General features: G+C 41.1%; 2 protein-coding genes across 4 annotated transcripts in view; one reads left to right on the top strand and one right to left on the bottom strand.

Moving 5' to 3' along the window:
• The window catches only part of arhgef25a (Rho guanine nucleotide exchange factor (GEF) 25a), a 61983-nt gene extending 54805 nt beyond the window's left edge, over window positions 1–7178 (bottom strand). The window contains exons 1-2 of the mRNA XM_023844465.2: window positions 6574–7178; window positions 3377–3515 (exon numbers count right to left, since the gene is read on the bottom strand). Coding sequence (XP_023700233.1) covers window positions 3377–3515; window positions 6574–6669 — 235 coding nt within the window. The 5' untranslated portion in view covers window positions 6670–7178. The remainder of the gene's footprint in view (window positions 1–3376; window positions 3516–6573) is intronic.
• ankrd33aa (ankyrin repeat domain 33Aa) lies at window positions 7163–19326 on the top strand. 3 transcript variants are annotated; one of them, XM_023844468.2, is made up of 10 exons: window positions 7163–7432; window positions 8137–8235; window positions 9247–9333; window positions 9445–10397; window positions 10533–10675; window positions 14153–14348; window positions 14588–14927; window positions 15026–15155; window positions 15659–15799; window positions 18307–19326. In XM_023844468.2, the coding sequence occupies exons 6-10, from the start codon at window positions 14341–14343 to the stop codon at window positions 19122–19124; spliced, it is 1437 nt and encodes a 478-aa protein (XP_023700236.2). In that variant the 5' UTR covers window positions 7163–7432; window positions 8137–8235; window positions 9247–9333; window positions 9445–10397; window positions 10533–10675; window positions 14153–14340; the 3' UTR covers window positions 19125–19326. The 3 variants fall into 3 exon arrangements, with proteins under 3 accessions (XP_023700236.2, XP_023700235.2, XP_023700237.2); XM_023844467.2 differs by having other exon boundaries at window positions 9247–9570; window positions 10269–10397; XM_023844469.2 differs by lacking the exon at window positions 14153–14348 and having other exon boundaries at window positions 9247–10397.
• The last annotated feature ends 450 nt before the right edge of the window (window positions 19327–19776 follow it).

Raw genomic sequence — 19776 nt, 5'->3', positions numbered from 1 at the left:
CAAAACAGTCCCCTGCATGCATAATGATTAGACAATAAAGAACAGCACTAGAGTTGAACAAAAACAAAAAAAAAAACACCTGCTCAGACAACTTAGGGTTTATTTCATGCCTTCATTTCTTAAGCAAAAATGTAACCAAGCTGTCAAAAGCAAGTCATTTCTACAGAACATGTCTCTGTTTTTCATGTGTAAATGTGTTCGCGGACAGGTTACCCTACAAAAGAGCAAGTTGAGGGAGGTATAAAGACAATTTCCCCACGGGGATCAATAAAGTATTGATTATTATTATTATTATTCTCTGAAAACAAGTCATTTCGTTCACCTCCTAGGATTTTCACCACACCTACATAAGTCTGTTGTCATTTACATCAAGAGACAATCCTTTTAAAGATTTAGGGAAAAAAACTTAAACTTTCGATAAGGTACGGCCAAAAGCCACACCAAGACCGTACTGTTGCCACATCCATTTCAATCAGAGAGCTGTATCTCAGGCATGCTTCAGCCAATCATTGCCAAATTTTGCATAGTATTGTACAGCTGTACCACAGAGAGACCCTACAAATTTTGTATCGATCGGTCAAACGAGAGCGCTATAGCCACTATCCATATATGTCTAAGACCCACCTAGGCTAACTGACGTAAAATGAGTCACCAGATCAGGTAGGAAGGTGTCCAGCGATCTCACCCATTTGACCAACAGCAGCGGGTGGCTCAGTGGGCTAAACTTGCATGCATGTAATCAGAAGGTCGCCGGTTCGAACCCAGCTTCGGTGGGTCCTCGAGCTAGACAGCCCGATGTGTGCAGCATGCTCTCTGTAAAGCAAGTGGGGAAACATAAAGGTGTTTTCCCCATGAAGGTCAATGAAGCTTCTATTATTATTATTATTAAACCTGCCATTCAGACGGGCTCAGGCACTCCTCCGGAGGGTTCAATTATAATTATTTTTCTTCCCTAAAACTGAATGCCCAGCCTAAACTGTAAGGCCTAGGCTGACAAAATTTGGCAGTAAGATGCCTATGGCTACCCACTACTCAGCCCCTCCGACCCGTCCCAATCAGTCAGAGGGGGGCGCCGTTGCGCCCCACAACACGTTTTGGTCGATATCTCTTGTCCTACTTGTCCTACACTTAAATTTTATCTCAAGTTCAATTCACTTTGTCGTGCCAAATCCAGTAATATATATAACTTGGTTCTCCATCTTTGTGTTTTTGCATGATTTATTATTATTATTATTATTATTAAATTCCATTTAATGGCAAGAAATGTATGTGGATGATCGAGAATTTGGTAAATAAGTGCATTGAAGTCTTTACTGTGTGCTATACAGGGCAAAAGAAGAGAAGGAGCAGAGATGATTGAAGTCTTACTGTGAATCTCTCCCTGCCAGAGTCCAGCTCAGCACCAACATGTAAGGCAATTACAGCCCAAGACAAGGATCACCAGCAGTATTTACACTCTCTCTGATATGCAGCATCCTGTACTAGGGCACAATCAGATTAATGGCAAACACTGATTATAAAACTTTAAGGAAATTTAAGGAAGAAGGTGAGCAGTTTGTTCGCACATCTGGAACCTGTTCAGCATGTTCCTGCTGCTTCCAGTTTCCTCTGTGCTACATTACCAAAGCTGACCCGCCTTCCTGGCCCCCGCAGTGCAAAGCCCGGTGGCTTGCTTATTACCAAGATGCCAGATAACGCCAAAAAAAACCTCAGATCTGATGAAAGCCTTAACGAAAATCACATAGCGTTCTTTACTTAGTGTGAATGACTTTCCTTGTGTTAACACAAACCTCCACAGTGGGATTAAGGGTCACAGTTCAGAGAAAGTAGGTTGTGCACTGTTCACGCTTAATGTAGCACATTACTTACTCCACATCTTGCTCCACATTACAGATACTGGATATGCAAAGAGAACCATCTGTAAACAGCACAGATTTAACTATTTATATATAACTTCATCCCTTTTACTAAAATTAATAGTAATGGAAGTATGTCAAAATGTTTAGAAAACACAGTTACAGGGCAATATAGTGAAAATTAACAATTATTTACAGTACATGCAGTTTATAAATCCATAATTTATACATCTTATCTTTATAATGGTTTCTCTTGTGGTGTCATCATGCTGTTGTTGATCTGATTTGATAGTACTACACCCATTAAATTTTATATTAGTTTTAAATAAAACTTATTGAAATTACAATATCCTATCAATGCTAAGTCAAACTTGACTTGAAGGCACCTAACAATGGTAATGAACCCAGGTGAACTGGGTAAAGAGATAAATTATCTAGCAAATTAACCAGTGCACACCCTAAAGCAGACATTCACCTCAGAGGTACAGCAGTGAAACCCCCCTGGCATCTTTGCATATGAGTCTCCAAAGGTATAGCTTCTTAGCCAGCTAAAATTCACCCCATAAAAATCCCAGCTTGCCATTAACCTATATTGGATACTTATGGAGGATGGCACAGTAGTTGTCACTGTCACCTCACACCTCTGGCTTTGAGTCTCCGCCTACATTCCATGTGTGTGCAGTTTGCATGTTCTCCCCATGATGTCATGGGGTTTCCTCTGGGTACTCCGGCTTCCCCCCATAGTTCAAAAACCAGCGGAGGTTACTTGGAGTTATGAAATTGTCCGTAGGTGTGCTTGTGTGAGTGAATAGTACGTGAGTGTGCCCTGCAATGGGTTGGCACGCCATCCTGGGTCCTTGTGTGAGTGAATAGTACGTGAGTGTGCCCTGCAATGGGTTGACGTGCCATCCTGGGTCCCTGCCTTCTGCCCATAGGCTCTGGACCCCCTATGACTCTCAATAGGACAAGCGGTATCAGAAAATGTATGGCTGTATAATCATGATGCCTGCCTTAATCCAACTTGAACAAATTTACATAATTTCATGTAAAATAATTGGTTTAGTAATGTAAATATAGATTCAAGAAACCAAGTGGAAGAGGCTTTTTTTCAAAATTCTTTTCAGTGGTTATCCTGGGGACTTACCATGTAATATAGTTTCATCATGGGCGTCGCTGCCATTAAATCTGAGGGGGACGTGTCCCCCTCACATTTCATAATTATTCGTTTGGACCCACCCACATTTAACATAAAATATTAGTTTTATGCCAGTGTGTCCCCCCCAGATTCAAAATGCTTCTGACGCCTCTGAGTTTCATCACATTGAGTATAATTCTATATGTGCAACATGTGCATTTTTTTCCAGACTGTGTCATTTATCAGTAATTGCAGTGATTCCTTGCCATCATCCTGTCCTGCACCTGGTGTCGGAACATTTGTCCCTCAGGCTTCTTTTTGCCCTCATGCACGTGTCTCTTGCCGTGTATAATGAGCAGCCAAACAGATGCTGACACCCCCTTACCTGCTCCTGTTTTCCCAGTCTTCTCCAGACAGTCTGGTGGCATTCGCTCCCAGGCCATTCCTACGGGACCCCAGTCAATCTGTCCTATTCCCTGCTTCTCTCCATCCATCGAGCAGCCATCTTTGTTGATATCTGAAATCTGAACCATGGGATACAGTGTGAAACACTCTCATAAACTCCTTCTGATTACATGGAGCACAGCTTCAGCACCTGCTCAGCCTTCAGTCAACTTCTGTAAAGATAAATTTTGACATATATGACCACATTGATTTAGAGCCAGATTTATGGTGCTTTCCTTGGAACAACATGGAACTGAACAAATATCCACTAAAGCAACCAAGAAGTAATTATTTACACCATTTAGGGGTCATTTCAAGATCATGGGAGTTTTACTTACACAAAAATGTTCTGAGGGCAAAAGGAAAAATGATTGGTTCAGAGAGATGACCAATAAAATTGTAGAGGAGGTGAGTCCAAGCAACCAGAGGAGGTGGACCCAACTCCTCTACAATCTGATTAGTTATCTCTCTGAATCAATCATTTTCCTTCTGCCCTCAGATGTTTTTATATATGTAAAACTCCCACAAGCTACTTGGTTCATGCAGTTAGTCCTTGGAGTCTTGATATCCAAGTATTACTCTGTCACATGGGTACTTTAGTTTGTTTACATTGTTTACATTGTTGTAAGCAATCTCCTACACCCAGTCCTGCTTTTGATAATCTGCGACCTTCCGGTTTCATTCCATTTGAACTCTGAACTTGCAAATTCCTAGCTGGAAATTTCAAATGGTACACCCCCTGATGATGGAATTCGTACTCGAGGTAACTGGAACACAGCATAAGCTAGTTAGCTACAGTACAAGCTACAGAAAAAAAGTAGCTAACTACATCAAAGCCATTTCACCGGTAGGTCTAATACTTAATATTTATACTGTAGGATACTCTTAAAATAGATTCATTTAAAAATGTGAAACTTGATGTTAAAAGTAAAATGAAAATCTATATTTTTTTTACAGTAAAATCCCGTTATATCCGCTTATAACGTTATAGAATATTGTCTATAATGGACGAGGTTCACGTAGGTCCCGGTGTTCTGACGAGTTGAGCTACCTATCGAGACGTGCTATCGAGCCTTTCGGCGCATGTGCAGTTCCACCATCTTGGGATTAGGGTTAGGTTTCAGGGGTTAGGGTTAGGGTTAGAGTAAGGGTTTAAGGGGTTTTTGGCGGGTTAGGGTAAGAGTTAGGGTTAGGGCTATCGATTAGCACTACGGTAGCCTAACTCGACAAAGTAGCTCAACTCGACAGAACACCGGAATTTGGGGCAGAAAATGTCATACGCCCCAAAATCAATCAGTCGTATAGGTTATAAGTCGACGGCAACCGGTAGTACTTTTTAACGATGTATAGCGTTTTGCCATTCTACATTGCTGTTTGTAAATAGTTAGTTACTGGAAAAGCTACAGCGTTTTAAAAGTAGTTTAGCTACTAATAAGCTACTAAAGAAGTAGTAAAGTTAGTAGCCTTCCTAATTGTAGTTAGCTACTCCCTAACACTGTCAGTGGCACTGAGGTATACAGCAGCATCTTTATGACCCGCTATTTAAATTGTTTGAATTGTTTGTGCTGTTGCTCAGGGTGTCAGAGTATACATAAATTGTGACATTGTAAGTCTAACTGCAAGATATAAACATACCTAACCCTAACCCTAACCCTAACCCCCCCTCCCGAAACAAGTAATAAATCATAAAGTCCTGTACCAACTTCATTTTACTGTACTCTAAATATTAGTACTGTTATTATTGCTTTGCATTAATTGGTGGTGCTGAAATAAGAGTATGCTTCGCATTTCATTTGTTGATTAAAAAATGGATAAAGTGAAATTTACAGACATTAATAAAACATCAAGTTACAGTTTGAGGTATATTTTTGTTTTAACCAAGCAATTAATAACATTTCAATAAAAGTTAAATGGCAAATGAATATATATTAAATAAATTGAGGGCTTGTTTAGGGTGAAAACAAGCCTCCATCCCTGCTGCAGTTACATACTTGGCATATCTTTACATTTAATTCTTTCCCTTCTGATAATGTAACTCCTTCTTCTTCGATTTGTTTGTTTCCTTAAGGCCATGACAATCTGTTTTCTTTCTGACTCCATTGCTGTTCACCACTGCAAGAAGGTGCCATACATGTACCACAGCTCGCGGTAAACATGTATCGTTAAGCGTACAAAACAGACATTCTGGCATGTCCACCACGGGGGTAAAAGTTAACATTTTATCGGAGCACAATTAACCATAGCAGTCATGCCAGTGTTAACCCCTGGGACCAGAACTCTTCTAAAAGAATGGCCCAGCAGAGAGATTTATTTAGCTAGCTTCAATAACCTCTCCAAGCATCTCTCCCTTCCTCTTGAGGATGCTTCTGATCTTATCTAAGCTTATTTCTGGAATGTGCTTGTAAAAATCAGCTGCCACTCCGACGAGCAAGGGTATTGATAAGTTTCTCTGACTCAGTGAGTCAGAGAGATGCCCCTCAGCAAACCCCCTTTTCCCAGCATTAAAGGGCACAATTTTTAATGGACACATCAAGATAATGTTTTTTAATGGGGAAAGAGTTGATGCTAGCCTCAAAGAATTATAAAACATGAGAAATAACTAGGTTGTATGCTGTGAAAATATGGGCTATATCGTTTATCTGAATGAGCAATTTAATGCAAATACTTCTGCATTGTGAGAATAATAATAATATGCAAAACAGTAAAACTATACTTCACAAATTAACAATATAATTAGCTCTTCCTATATATGTTTAAAAATGTCATATTGTAACAGTGTCACAATGATGTCAATACTGATAATTACTATGTTGTAAAAAACTACAAACAGATTCTGTAAAAGTAGCTAGTGCTTCTAAATGTACTGTATTGGGTGGTGAGGCTGTGCCTGAACCTTTGCTCTAGAAATAGCATCATTTTACTGATAGCTAAGACACATAGATAATATTATAACCATAGGAAGTTTTCATAGAGCTGGTCCTACAGGCATAAAATGTTGTTTCCTTACTCCAGCTATCGTGTTCAGTTCCTTCACACAGTATGCTTCATCACTTTAATTTGGCCCGAATGGGTGTACAGCAAACAGCTAAGCCGAACGCAACAGCGGGGTTTCTTATACACAGAGGTCCTGTGACTTACCCATTGGTGGTTGGGTATGGCCAATGAGGTCAGCATGTCTGCCATGGCGCCCAAGATGCGGTCTGTCTGCCCCTGGTTCTTCTGGAGAGCGTTCATCCTGCAGAACTTTCCCTTCTACCACTGCCTTTGCCTCCTCCAGCAGCCTCTGCAGTTTCTGTCACTTGTTCCCTCTGGATCTTAGCACCATGGGCCACAGTGTTTCTCTCGTTTGTCTGAGTACCAAGAACCCTCAGCCACATAAATAATGCAGACTCACTTCGGAAAACATGTCCCTGTGTTAAAGGCGAGCCGGCTTCTTCTTCTCCTCCTTCCTGACTGTCTCATTCCTTCAGGATCAGTTCATCTCCTCAGGCTGGCTTGGAAATAACTTTGAGTTGCTTTTCATGCGTGCTCAGCTATTGCCCTGTTTTCTTTCCCAAATTCCCAAATGTTAAAGCCGTGTTATGTTAAGATTAACCATCGTACCCTCCCAAAAATTCTGTTTCCAAGTTTCTCATTGGCTATCAGACATCACCTCCCCTTCTCTGAACCTCTCCTCCCTGTTCAATCCTTCCCCTTATAGTCTTTCTCTCAATCCCACCTCCCAGCTCCCTCTGCAGTGCTGTTAACCTTCTCCATCTCTCTCTCCATCTTTCAGCCGCTGTTCCTCCTCTCCTCCCAGGACATCCCATTATTTAAATCCTTTCCACTTTCCACTTTGCAACACATGGCCTGTGTAAACCCTCAAGATGGTTCTCATCAGCCCACCCATTCTAGGCAAGCCTGGGGGGGAAAGTATGTGCACAAGGAATATATAAATGGATATGCTTGGTTATCTTAGAGGATCAGGTTTTGATGTCCCCACAAGACAAAATCCTCGGTAAGTTGTGGGGGCTTGGTCAAAAAAGCGAATGTTTTATTAAAGAAACCGATTTTAAAAAAAGAAGAAGAAACTGAAAATGCCAAACCTTTTTGGTTGCTACTCTTGTGAATTTTGATTTCACTAGAACTGCTGTCTATGACATGACTATACAAATGTAATAATACATAATAATATGCACCTTCCTAACAATAAGTGTTTGTGCATGTGTTTGTGTGAAGGTTACCAAAAAGTTAGACACACAAAAATAGCTGGTTAAAACTCATCTGGTCTGACAACAGGCCTGTTTAAACTGGTTCTGGCATGAACTATGGAGGTAATATTAGCCAAACATATGGCTTTTGTTAGAAAGGAACCTTCATGCCGCTACTCCTGTACCTGGGCAGTCTGCTTGATCAGCGCAGGGGAATATAAGCACCTTGTCCACTGAAATTAAAAACCGACAAAACATGTTTACAAAGCTGAAGTGATGACAATTATTTCTGTAGATTTTATTAGTTCCTGACCTATGCCATTCTGCACATAACATATAGCATCTAATTGCAAAAGTTAACGTCATTTAACTAGGGCAATACATTATTGCTTCACAGATAATTTGGATACCATGGAGTGTTGAAAATAGAAGCCGTTTAAAAATATTACTAGTACCAGGAAATAATGACTCACATGGCTATCTGGTACTTGGTGATATATACTTTTCACAGAATGGAAGTGAAAATTGACTTCGCGCTCTGACGTATGGCTGCAGGATGGCGCCCCCTTCTGGTAGACTACAGCATTACAGCCAAAACAACATTGTAATAGTAAGTTTCCCTATGTTAACACTACATGATTGGACTTAATTTATTCCTTTCCCTTGTGCTTTTCTGATTAATCGGTCTTGTGTTTCACCTCGCCCAATACCGATTTAATATATTTTATGTTTTAAAAGTTTTCTGTTTCTTAAAGTTTTGCTGGGATCGCAAATGTTATGATTTTTATTTTGAAAAATGCAAAACATGAAAGTAAATCAGTTTGGTCTGTCTCTGTTGGGTGATCAAACTACCCATTTGGATCCCGACAATCCGTAGCCGTAGTATTTGGTACAAATACTTCAAAAAATATCTTATTACAAATTAGAAATACTTGCTCATGAAATGTAAGAAAATAAGACAGTGATGTGCTATTTTTAAATGCATATAAACCTGGTGATGAAGGTTCTTAAAATGACAGAATATAAATAAATAAAATGACATATTATATTAAGTATTTTAAATATCTTAAATACATAAAATACAATCTTTCAAAGTATTTTGTTACAAATTATACGTTATTTTTTTCCTGTCCAGCAAAATACAAATTTCAAAATACTCAAAAGTAATGAAATACATATTTTAAATACCTTTCATTGAAATCCTGCCCATTTCCGACTGTGACACATGTATCCGCATGTGTAAGTTGCCTCTGCCTGGTTATTGTAATGTCATTGCACTACAGATAAAATTCAAGTTTTCTTCCAAATAACGACAGGCAAAGGTTTATCTACTAGACACTGTGTTTTCCTTCTTAAGATAATCAGCACTCGGATGCGGATATATCAAAAGAGTGTCCATCATCATAGTTCTATATTTGCTCTTGTTTTAAATATCTAATTTATTCAGTGTTATATATATTAATTTTGACTTTGTTCATGGGTGGCGTGGTGGTGCAGTGGTTAGCAAGGAGGTCCTGGGTTCAATCCCAGGTCCTTTCTGTGTGGAGTTCGCACGCTCTCCTTGTGTTCGCGTGGGTTTTCACCAGGGGCTCTGGTTCCTGCCTGTGCCCATTGTTCCCAGGATAGGCTCTGGTCCCCCCTCCCCCATGACCCTAGTTGGGATTCAGTGGTTTCAGAAAATGGACGGATGGATTTTCCACAATAAAAGGTATAGCACTTATTCAACAGGCAAATATGAATACAACATATATATAGGTTCATAAGATTCTTGTATCAAGTTTAATTTGTGCCAAAATATAGGGGGTTAATGGTATTTAAGGGTTCATGGAGGTCACTGACCTGGGTTAGCTGAGGGAGCATCAAATCTCACAGAAGAAGCAGCCTGTGCTGCTACTCCGACCCTAATCTGCCTGCTTACACCACTGGGACCCTGCTGCCATCATGTGTGAGTATGTCAGCCTGCCGTGCCCTCACCCGTAAACCTATGGCAATCTTTAGAGGCCCATGTGACAATGCTGGCTGATTAGGAAGCTTTACTTAATTAATAAAGAAGGCCTTTAAATCTGAAAATCAACAAAATGATCCATATATTTAACACAGTAGAAATGTGTAACATAAACAGTCATGTACTTTGCACATTAGCTAAATTGTAAGAATTGGTATACCTCTATGTGTGTAACAGCCTGAAATAACATTTCCTCTTACATATCTGGCTCACAAACGTGAGTCGACACTGACTCACAGGTGTGATGCAGTTACCAATTAAGACAGCAGTAACAAATGCTCATATATAAATTATGACAAAACCCACTTCAAAAATACATTGCATAAATTAATCATTCTACTAATAACATAATGTGTTATATATACAATTACACAGATCCTTCGAAAAAAGATCTATGGACAATCTTTAGCATTAAAAACTGCCAGAGTCATCATGGACCAGTGAGGTCAAAGCTGGTCATGTGACTAACCGATCACTGTTCACGCCTTGGGTAGCATAAGGAGGAAGTTCTGCTGTAACTCCAAAGGGCATCTTTCAAAGAAGGAAACTGCTCTACACATTCATTCTGTATCATATTCCATTAATCATGCAGAAGTCAGCAAACTGACTACATTACTTTATTCATTATGTTATTTAAGAGTTGTTTCACAGAAGCAGAGAAAGTCTAATTCAGAGTTCAGGAGAAATAGGAGACAAAACGGGAGATGAGGGGAAGAGGAGGAGAGAGTGAGAGAGAGAGAGACCCAGGACCTTCAGCCTATTAGCAGGTAAAGCTTACTACTCTTACTCCCCCTTAATCCCCCTATAAAATCTCCTCTAAGGAAGAAGAGCAGCAGCACACTTCCAGAATTAAGCAGGGCACCTGCATGAAGACTCAGGGGGATCCTCTTATTTTCCGGCAGCAAAAATACACGAGTGAGAGGCAGGCTGGAACGTTAACTCTGAAGACACTGGGAGAGCAGCGGGGTCCCATCAGAAGAGGATCATCAGCTGTGCCCCTCTCCAGTCATGCGGGACCATGTACACCTGGCTGGCTTTCTTAACAGTAAGTGAAACATCCGCTACTACTAACTGTTACATCTTTGTCGCGGGGAAAACTTGGATTGTCATTTTTAGGGATGTATTCATGAGTAATATGTCCAAAGTTTATACAGAAACCACCACTATACAGTCGAGCTATGAAGCCAAAGTGATAGCTAAACATGGAAATCTCAGCTTGAGATGGGGGGCAGGCTCACAGTGGGGAGGGGGACAGATGCCGCTTCCTACTGGAATGGGATGGCAAGGGTTCATCTGTGAACACGCCTTATATCAGCCCAAGTGTCCTATATGGGTCCTGGGCGTATGACAGCCCCATTCAACGGACTCCACCACATTTTAATGTCAACTGTGGAAACAATTGTGATTCTGAGAGAGAGCCTTTCTTCCTGTTTTAATCTTCTCTCCTTATCTTCTTCTCTGTCTCTCTGTGACAGAGAAAGACCCAGCAGCGTGTTTAACTCGAAAAGGCTGCCAAATATAATCACATGACCCTTAGGAAAACTCAGGCATATTTTTCTTTCTCTCCGTTGTGCATTTGACAGCTCTCATTTAGTGGATTGTGACTGGACAACTTATTGTGATTTCACCATGGTATTTCAATGACTTGGGTAGCTCTGTAATTCCTTCCAAGGGTAGAGAAAGAAAGGATTCAAGTATGGCTTTTTTGTCAAATTATGATTCATAGGAAATATTATGACCAATTTCATACAATGATCAATTGTGCCCAGGGAACTGGGTAAAAGTATCTCATATAGCCACACTTAATTAATAAAATGGGACACAACATTATACTGAAATGGCCTTTGGGGTGACAGTCATTATGATGCTTAAGGACATACTTATAGTCTAAAGACTGCTCAACTCCCAGGAGGTGCTGTTGGACTCTTCAACAAAGTATTTGATCTTCAGTAAGGCATAGCAATTGTATAAATGGGCATGGTTGTAACTCATTTTGAATTTGGATGGAAGCAGCAGAGAATCACTAATAAACAGTGCTTTCTCAGAATGAGTAATTTTCAGTAATTAGAAAACTGCAAGCATCTTCTTGCACTGAGTGACATGAATAGAGCATAGATAGAATAATGAGTTTTATGAGTAAGAGATGTCTGCTGACATAGAACTGTGCTATATTGTTAGAAGTCTGTAATGACATATATGAACACCTAGTAACAACACTGCCCTGACTGTTATTTCTAACACAAGGTCTGTGAATCCTGTCCCTCCCAAATCTCTGTTACGTAATTTAGCTATTTTGCTAGATATATACTGTATTTACCTCAGAGAGTAGTAGTTTATCCTTATCAAGTACTAATATTTATTCTGAAGAGGCAAAAAAAATTGTGCCATGAAGATTTGGACATCGAGTGAGGGACTGTCAGTGACAGATGTAACAGTAGGCCATGGCTTCATGTGAAGTTCAGGCCATATGCTCCATCTGAGCCAATTAAAGGCAGCCAACCTCCTGCTCAGGTAGCAGCTGTGTACCACGTGTTACACGACCAAGGCAGAGTCCTGCATGTAAACCATAATATGGATTCCAGTGCTATCTCGGCCATTTAGATTAAAGGTAAAAATTAGAAATTCCCAAATTTCGCTTGGACATTGTAACAAAAGTCTCTGCCTGATTGTTGACATTATTGGCTACAGTAATCGCACTTGGCTACAGTAATGCAAATTTGAAGAGCACACCTACTAAATGGAAAACACCCTTTTCTTGGGCAACAGAAAATGCACGCTAAGCAACGCCAGGCTTGGGATTTCACTAAAGAAGGAGTTTTTCCACAGTGTATTACAGAGGAGAACATCAGTAAAAAAAAAAAAATATTGTGAAAAGCTGCAGCCACAAATAAACTGGACTAGACACAAATAATAACCAAGGCCATTCCTTTATTAATTCACTGTATTCTTTAAAAGAGAAACTTTGTCATATGTGTTTACTTATTGATTTAAAATGCCTGAGCAAAGCTTTTGCTTCTACCTCAAAGCACAAATAAATAACTCTATGGCGTTACTCGCCATGTTGCCATGAACTTTAAAATGAAACATTGGGGTTTGCGTGTCTTTAAAGGTTTCAGCTTTAGAGATGGATTTATGTCTATTTACCATTGACTAGGTTGTCTATTTTAGACTGATTTTCCAGATAGAACATACTGTTCCATTTGGAACACAATGAGAGGCTTGTAGACATTGTTTCACGAGTTAATTTATGCCACATGGTGTCACTATAACCACCACTCAAAATGAATTATGAGGGTCTAATATTCCACCGGGGTGGCAGTGTGGGTAGTACTATAGCTTGATACCTACGCAGTTGGCAATAAAAAGCCAATGTCCACGTGTGTGCACATTTTCCCTGTGCTGTGCAGATTTTATTTGGATTTTCTGGTTTGCAGCTAGTCTGAAGACATGCCATATGGAGTTATATATACCTCTACTAAAAGCATTTTACAAAAGAAAGTGCTAAAAGACCTCAATTGATCTTTCTTCCTGATGCCCTTGATAATTTATCTTAGTTACTCATGTTTCATTTTAACGTTTCACTTTTCACTGTTTATTACTCTAATATCATTTTTGCTAAAATATTTCTGTAAATAAAGATACTACATGATCTTAAAAATAAGACTATACAGCACTTCTCTTAAGAAGTAAAAGACAGCACTGAGTGATAATTTTTCCTTGTAGCATCCCTCTTTTTAAACCATCTTTCGGAGTCATTTGAATAAGGTCTGGTACTATGTTGGCTTGCCTTGTGGCACCAGTCAGAGATTTTTGTTGAGCATAAATCCTTTTCTGTCTCATACCTTCTCAAAGCATGTGATGCTTTTATATATATTATAGTCATGTGGGATTCCTCCCACAGTCCTATGACATGTACTCACTAAATTGCCCATTACGGATGAGTGTGTGCGTGCATAGGTGTCATGACCTGCGCGTACGATCCTCGTGTGTGCCACGCCCCCTCATTAACCACATGTGCTTCCCCGATTGTGACCGGCTGTTTTCCGTCAATTTGATATATCCTGTGTATCTAAGTCCGCGTCTGAGTCCGTGTCCTCAGATCCGTCATTGATGTTTGTTGCCGCCTGCCCAGTGCTTCCCTCGTTTCCCCATGGTAAACCCTTGTGTCCTGGATCCTGGCCTGCCTGCCTGCCTCGTCCTTCCCCGCTTCCTGCTTGCTCGCCTGACACCGGTCACGACAATGTGTATGTGCACTGCAATTAGGGTTTGAAAATTCAGGGAAACTTTCCATGGGAATTAAAGGGAATATATGGGAATTAATTGGAATAATCTGGAAATTGCAGGTTAGCCTATAACAGGGAACTTCACTGTAGTTAAAAAAAAATCTTGATAGCATTGTGTAACCAAGTGCTTTTGAGTAATTATGTGTGCCAAAATAAGGTTCTACATCAAAACACTGCTTATAAGTCATATTCTATGTTGTATTATTCATACAGTTTGCTTTCTTTGCTGTATCTGACAGCTTATGTGGAGTTCCAAGGAGTTCAATATTTCTAAAATTCCAAGCTTAATTTCCCATGGAAAGTTTTTGGAAAGTTACCAGAAATTTTACGCCCCTTTGCAACCCTAACTGCAATGGACTGGCACCCATCCACGGTTACCCCAGCCTCGCTCCCTCGTTAAAAATGCCTTGTGGGGGAGCTGCACACCATGCCAAGGTGATGGTGATACTTGAGTATTACAAGAAAGCAATATGTTACCATAATGTGCCTTGTGCCGTATTTTATTGTAATGTCATCATCATAATAAAAAAACAGGGTGATTATAATGTAAGGTAAATGATCTGTTTTAGTGTTAAATCAGCATATAATCATATTTCATATGGTCTTCAAATCTTTTTCATTGTGACATTGGGACACGTCCACATTCTAAGCTTTGTTTCCACCTACATGGTCAGGAACTGTTTAGGATGCAGACTGTGCCAGGGTCCCCGGACTGTGCATGACCACAGGAGCCAGATGACACATATCCATACCCCGGCTACGGAGGACCCCCACCTGGGCTTGGGTCTGCTCGATGACTCCTCAGAAGTGTCCATCTCCCAGGATGAATCGGACTCAGGGAGCTTGCTCTCTGATGATTCGATCTTCCTCAATTACGAGCGGGCAAGGCGCTGGTCCTGCCCTGGGACTACACTCTATGAGGCTTGTGCCAGGAACGAGGCCCTGACAGTACGCAGAGTCCTGGAGAGGGGTGTCACCCAGGAGGAGGTCATGGAGCTTGACATCAATGGCAGGGTAGGAGAACGAGTCCAGCCACAGTGCTGGGACTCACGCTAGTTAATGCCAAACCACTGATTGCTGTGCTGTTGTATTTCTGCTGTGTTCAATGACAGAATGGCCTGATGATGGCAGCTTGCAAGGGCTTTGTGGACATTGTGTTAGAGTTGTACCACTGTCCCTTCCTGGATGTCAACCATCGGGACAATGACGGCAACACAGCACTCATGATGGCATCGCAAGCAGGTCTACCCAGGAAGCACGTCGCTGCTTTCTAGTCATTCTTGTGTTTCTGGTGATCAAAGCTGCTCAGCCTTGTTCTGTGACGACCATTGTTTTGCAAGGGCACACAGTCCCAAAAGAACAATAGCAGAAACAACATGACATCACTATCATCAAACACAAGGCCTCAGGGACTAGGAACAGGGCCAAGGAGCACATGGGGACACTTTTTTGAAGTTCAAATTAGGAGGAATCTCAAGATTGTGTCTCTGGGGTATTGGAGCATTCTGTATAGGAAGTATAATCAATCTGTACTCAATGTAGCACCAAAGAACTTATTTCGACAATAAAGGCAGAACACTTTAGGCACCATAGTCAGCAAAAGCATGAGCATTATTATGTTTAAGCAGTAGACCAGGTTAGATGTACTGATGAAAAAGTGACTGAAGAATGCAGTGAGGATGAAGAAGCCGTGTCGCCATCCGTCTGTCGGCCTCTTGTGACGCCCTCTTGTCCTGTTTCTTCAGGTTTCATCACTATTGTGAATCACATCCTGAACTACTTCTCCGGCGTGGACTTGGAAGTCAGAGATACCCGGGGCTTCACGGCTCTTATCAAGGCAGCCATGCAGGGCCGTGACGACTGCGTGACAGCGCTGGTCATGGCCGGTGAGCACCTGGCGGGTACTCGGGAGGCCACCACATGAAGTTACTCAGTGTCTAAGGCTGCTCAAGGTTTTCTACAGGATTCACACGGATGCAAACGGGGGATAAACCAGGAAAAGGTTACGGTGTAAAATCCAAATAAATTGGTGACAAGGTGACTCAGCAGCTAGCATTGTTGGTCCACAAGCTCAGGAGATGTGTCTATGTCTCTCTATTCTAGTATCGGTGTCTCTGAATTGTCCTTACTATCCGATTGTGAGTATGCAGCCTACAATGGATTGGCATCCCCTTCCAAAGTATTCCCTGCAGAACTAAGGAAAATGCATGGAGAGATATCCAGCAAAATAGTCCACCTGTTTTATCTTGAATGTCCCTGTTATAATATCAATGAAACTCTGCATGAAAACTCTGCATGAGTCTATCTGTGCCTTTGCTGCAGTCAGATATCCATGGTCAAGTGTACAGGGTCCTTCATTTCTGAATACGCTTACAAATTCTATGAGTTACTTTCACCCAGAAGATTGCTGCTTCCATTGACAGCAGTTCACATGGCATTCTGCAAGCTCAGCGCGATGTAGGTCCCACCAGCCACAAACAGTGATGCAAGAATCATGGAAACTGAGAGGCAGATCTGAGGACATGTTTTCTGATCTCCTGATCTCCTCTGATCTCCTCTCAGAAGAGTGTGGATTAGCCTGCCGTGGCTCTAGCTGACCTATTAAAAGAACTGTAAGTGATCTCCAAATTTAACCATCACCAGCTCATTTCACTTGAGCATTCCCAATCACAACCTAATAATAGTTACCAAATTCACCCTTGATATTTCTTCCTGTTTTTCTGTTCTGTGTCTTTTCTCACAACAATGTTAGCATAAGCAGGCATAATTAACAACACAGTTTTGCAAAGGTGCAGAAATTGATGTGAATAAAAAGATCTGTATTCCAGCTATATTCTCATCTGTTGTGCTTAAAAAGTAAGACTTTAAGGGACAACTAATAATGTAATACTGTATATAATACCGGGAAAAATAATAATACCTAGTAGGTAGGAAAGAATGTCAGTTCCTTTTCCTCTTCCATGCACAGGATATTCTGGAATGCCAGGAACATAATATTTCACCTCGTCCAGTTTGACCCGACACAGCTTGCATTCCTCTCTCTCTCTGGCCAGCCAGAGTTCCTGACACTATCTGAACCCGGATCAAAACAATCTCTTGTCCTTGCTTTGTTGGTTCATCATGTCTGCTGCTGCAGCAACTAAGTTCAGCATTTCTTACGTGACATGTTGTATTACTTCTAGTTATCTTCCAGTTTAGAAGCAGTGTTTTGGCAGCAAACACCGTAAGAATGAACAGTCTTGCTACCACATTCCCACGGACTACTATCATTCAAAAAACGTAGAGTCAGACTGTTTATTTCTACTTTAACATGATCTTCACTAACACAAAATTAGCCTATGTTGAGTTGGACTTACCTCAAAGTGCTTTCATAGGTGTGAAGGTGATTATGTAAGCTGTCCCCTGACCACTCGGGTAAAATACAAACGACCCTATACGCAGAGTCACTGATGATGTGAACTAGACCGTGCCTCAGATTTAACCCTGGCTGTTAAAGACCCTATATTAAAGCACAATATTTTTACTAAAATCTACTTAAGGTAATAAGATTATTTCACTTGATCCTCAAAAGGTGGCTTGGTACATTTACTTTACTATCACAAGAATTAGTCCAGTGAGAGTCACCCTACATCCATAATCAAAGAACTTGCCCTGGTAAAATAGTTTAAATACAGACACAGACTAAAAATAGTCACAATACATACACAGACTAAACAACAACATAACAATGTCATACGTATTCTACACAGGCAAAGCTTTACAGAAGAAGATCATCAAAAAACACACAATAACTTGTCATGCATAACATGCTGTCATCTGTCAATGCCGTCTTAAAGAACCTAAAACATTTAAAGAGTAATACAATGTGGAGTTTGTTTCCAGTAAGGTTTATTGATTATTTTGTTCTTTCTTCTAAAAAATAGTGGCACTACTGGCTCCAGATTGGCTGGCAGATTTGTATCCTGCTCTCCTATAGCTGATACTACCATCTGGCAACCACAAGGAGGAGTTCTGCAGCAGCCAAATATAACCAGGATCATCCTGCCACATAACAGAGGGTTACAGGCAACTTGGGTTCCTCAGTTGCAAAAAGCGAGCGAGCTCTTAATCTCTATCCAACAAGAAGAGGTGCTCTGCTCCTCTGGGTGGTGCTACCTCTCCAGCACAATGATGTGTCAAGTGTTAAAAGAAAACCATCCCTGACTGGCAATGCATATGAGTGAAAAGTCTGATAAAGCATCCATACTGTAGTGTCTCAAGGGGGTAGAATGAAAATGAAGAGTCCTTCCTTCCTTGAATACTTGGGGGAGAAAATTAGTTTTCCTAGCATTAAAAAAATCTAGTTGTCTGAGCGTGCTTTTTGCATATCTCTCTGCACCTTCCCTTTGACTAGGAGCCAATGTGAATGCCGTAGACACAGCAAAGGGAAGGATCGCTGAGGACTGGGCGCTAAGGACCGGTCGTTTTGAAACATTCCAGAAACTCCGGCGCCTGATGGCCCAGCCCTGTGCGGAGCAGTTCTGTGAAAGGTACATCCCAGAGTGGCCAGATCTGAATGAGCTGGTAGCCAAGGCAACAGCAGCCAAGACAAAGGGGGAACAGCTCGCCCAGTGCCTGCAGTCCACCTTCACCATCAGCTTTCCCAGGGATCCCCAGGACAACGGCGTGTTGGACCACATGGTTCGCATCACCACCAGCATCCATAGTCCGTTGGTGGTCACCGGGTGCCGCCCGCTCCATCTCACCAGCCCCCCAGAGTTGGGAAAGAGGCGTAAGGCTGTACCAGAACTGGCACAGCAATCCACAAAGGGGGAGCTGAGAGAGCCGTCATTAACTGCCGCCATGGACTCTCCTGTCAGCTCTACTTCCTCCATGCCCTTGACCTCCGGCGGTTCAGGCACTCAGCCAAATGTCCCTAAGCTCTCCATAGTCTGCAGCAGTGTGCCTAGCTACCTCCCACGTCACTTTGGTCGCCATAACAGCATCTTCCCGACCAGTTGCATTCCTCACATCAAGGTGATAAAGTCAGGGGAACGCACACCCAAGACGGAGAAAAAGAAGAAGATGTCAAAGCTCCACCTGGAGCCACCTGTGTGGAAGTACAAGGAGGCCAAGGAGGAAAAGAAGAAAGAGAGGCTCAATGTAGAGCAAGAGGCGCTAATCAAAGACAAGAACCATAAGACCCAGAGGACAAAGAAGGCAAAGCACTAAGTCCGACCAGGTGTCACCAATGAAAACGTCCAGTATAATGTGGGGAGATTAAAACACAAGACTTCGTATCACCTGAGCATTGGCTTTTTCTAGAAGCTAATCTCCCACTATTACAGAGGTTAAGTGATAAATAACAACAATGGCAATCACTTTTGAATTGCTAAATTATGCTTATAAAAACACTTTTCTTCTGATGTATCAATATTTGGTCTGATCTATACTGGATATTTTGCTACCCATATTTTTTCAACAGATAAATAAATATTTAAATAAAATATTTAAACTGTACTTAAAGGGTTAATTTTCACTACATGAAGTCATTCTCACCAGCAACCTCTGTGCCTATTGTGAGGAGCTAAACAGTGTGCAAATCAACACAAATAATAATCTATTTACAAAAACATTTCTGCGAAACTAAACTTCCTTTCACAGATCCCAAGATTTTACGTATTTTACACATGTGAAAGTGTTAGCGTTTGCAACCGGAAAGAGTGGGACTCAACAGTGTGGACAAAAAAGTCACCACAAGACAGAATAATTGTAAAAATAAAAACTTCAGAAAAACAAAAAAAATAAACGTTGACATACAATCAGTGAAGGCAAATAAATTCTGGAGATTCTGGAGTAACATATGCTCAGATTCCCCCATTAT

This window comes from Paramormyrops kingsleyae, chromosome 6 (assembly GCF_048594095.1).
Source record: "Paramormyrops kingsleyae isolate MSU_618 chromosome 6, PKINGS_0.4, whole genome shotgun sequence".
In the NCBI taxonomy this organism is placed as follows: Eukaryota; Metazoa; Chordata; class Actinopteri; order Osteoglossiformes; family Mormyridae; genus Paramormyrops; species Paramormyrops kingsleyae.
The sequence above is the reverse complement of the archived record's forward strand: the minus strand, read 5'-3'. Positions and strand labels throughout refer to the sequence as shown.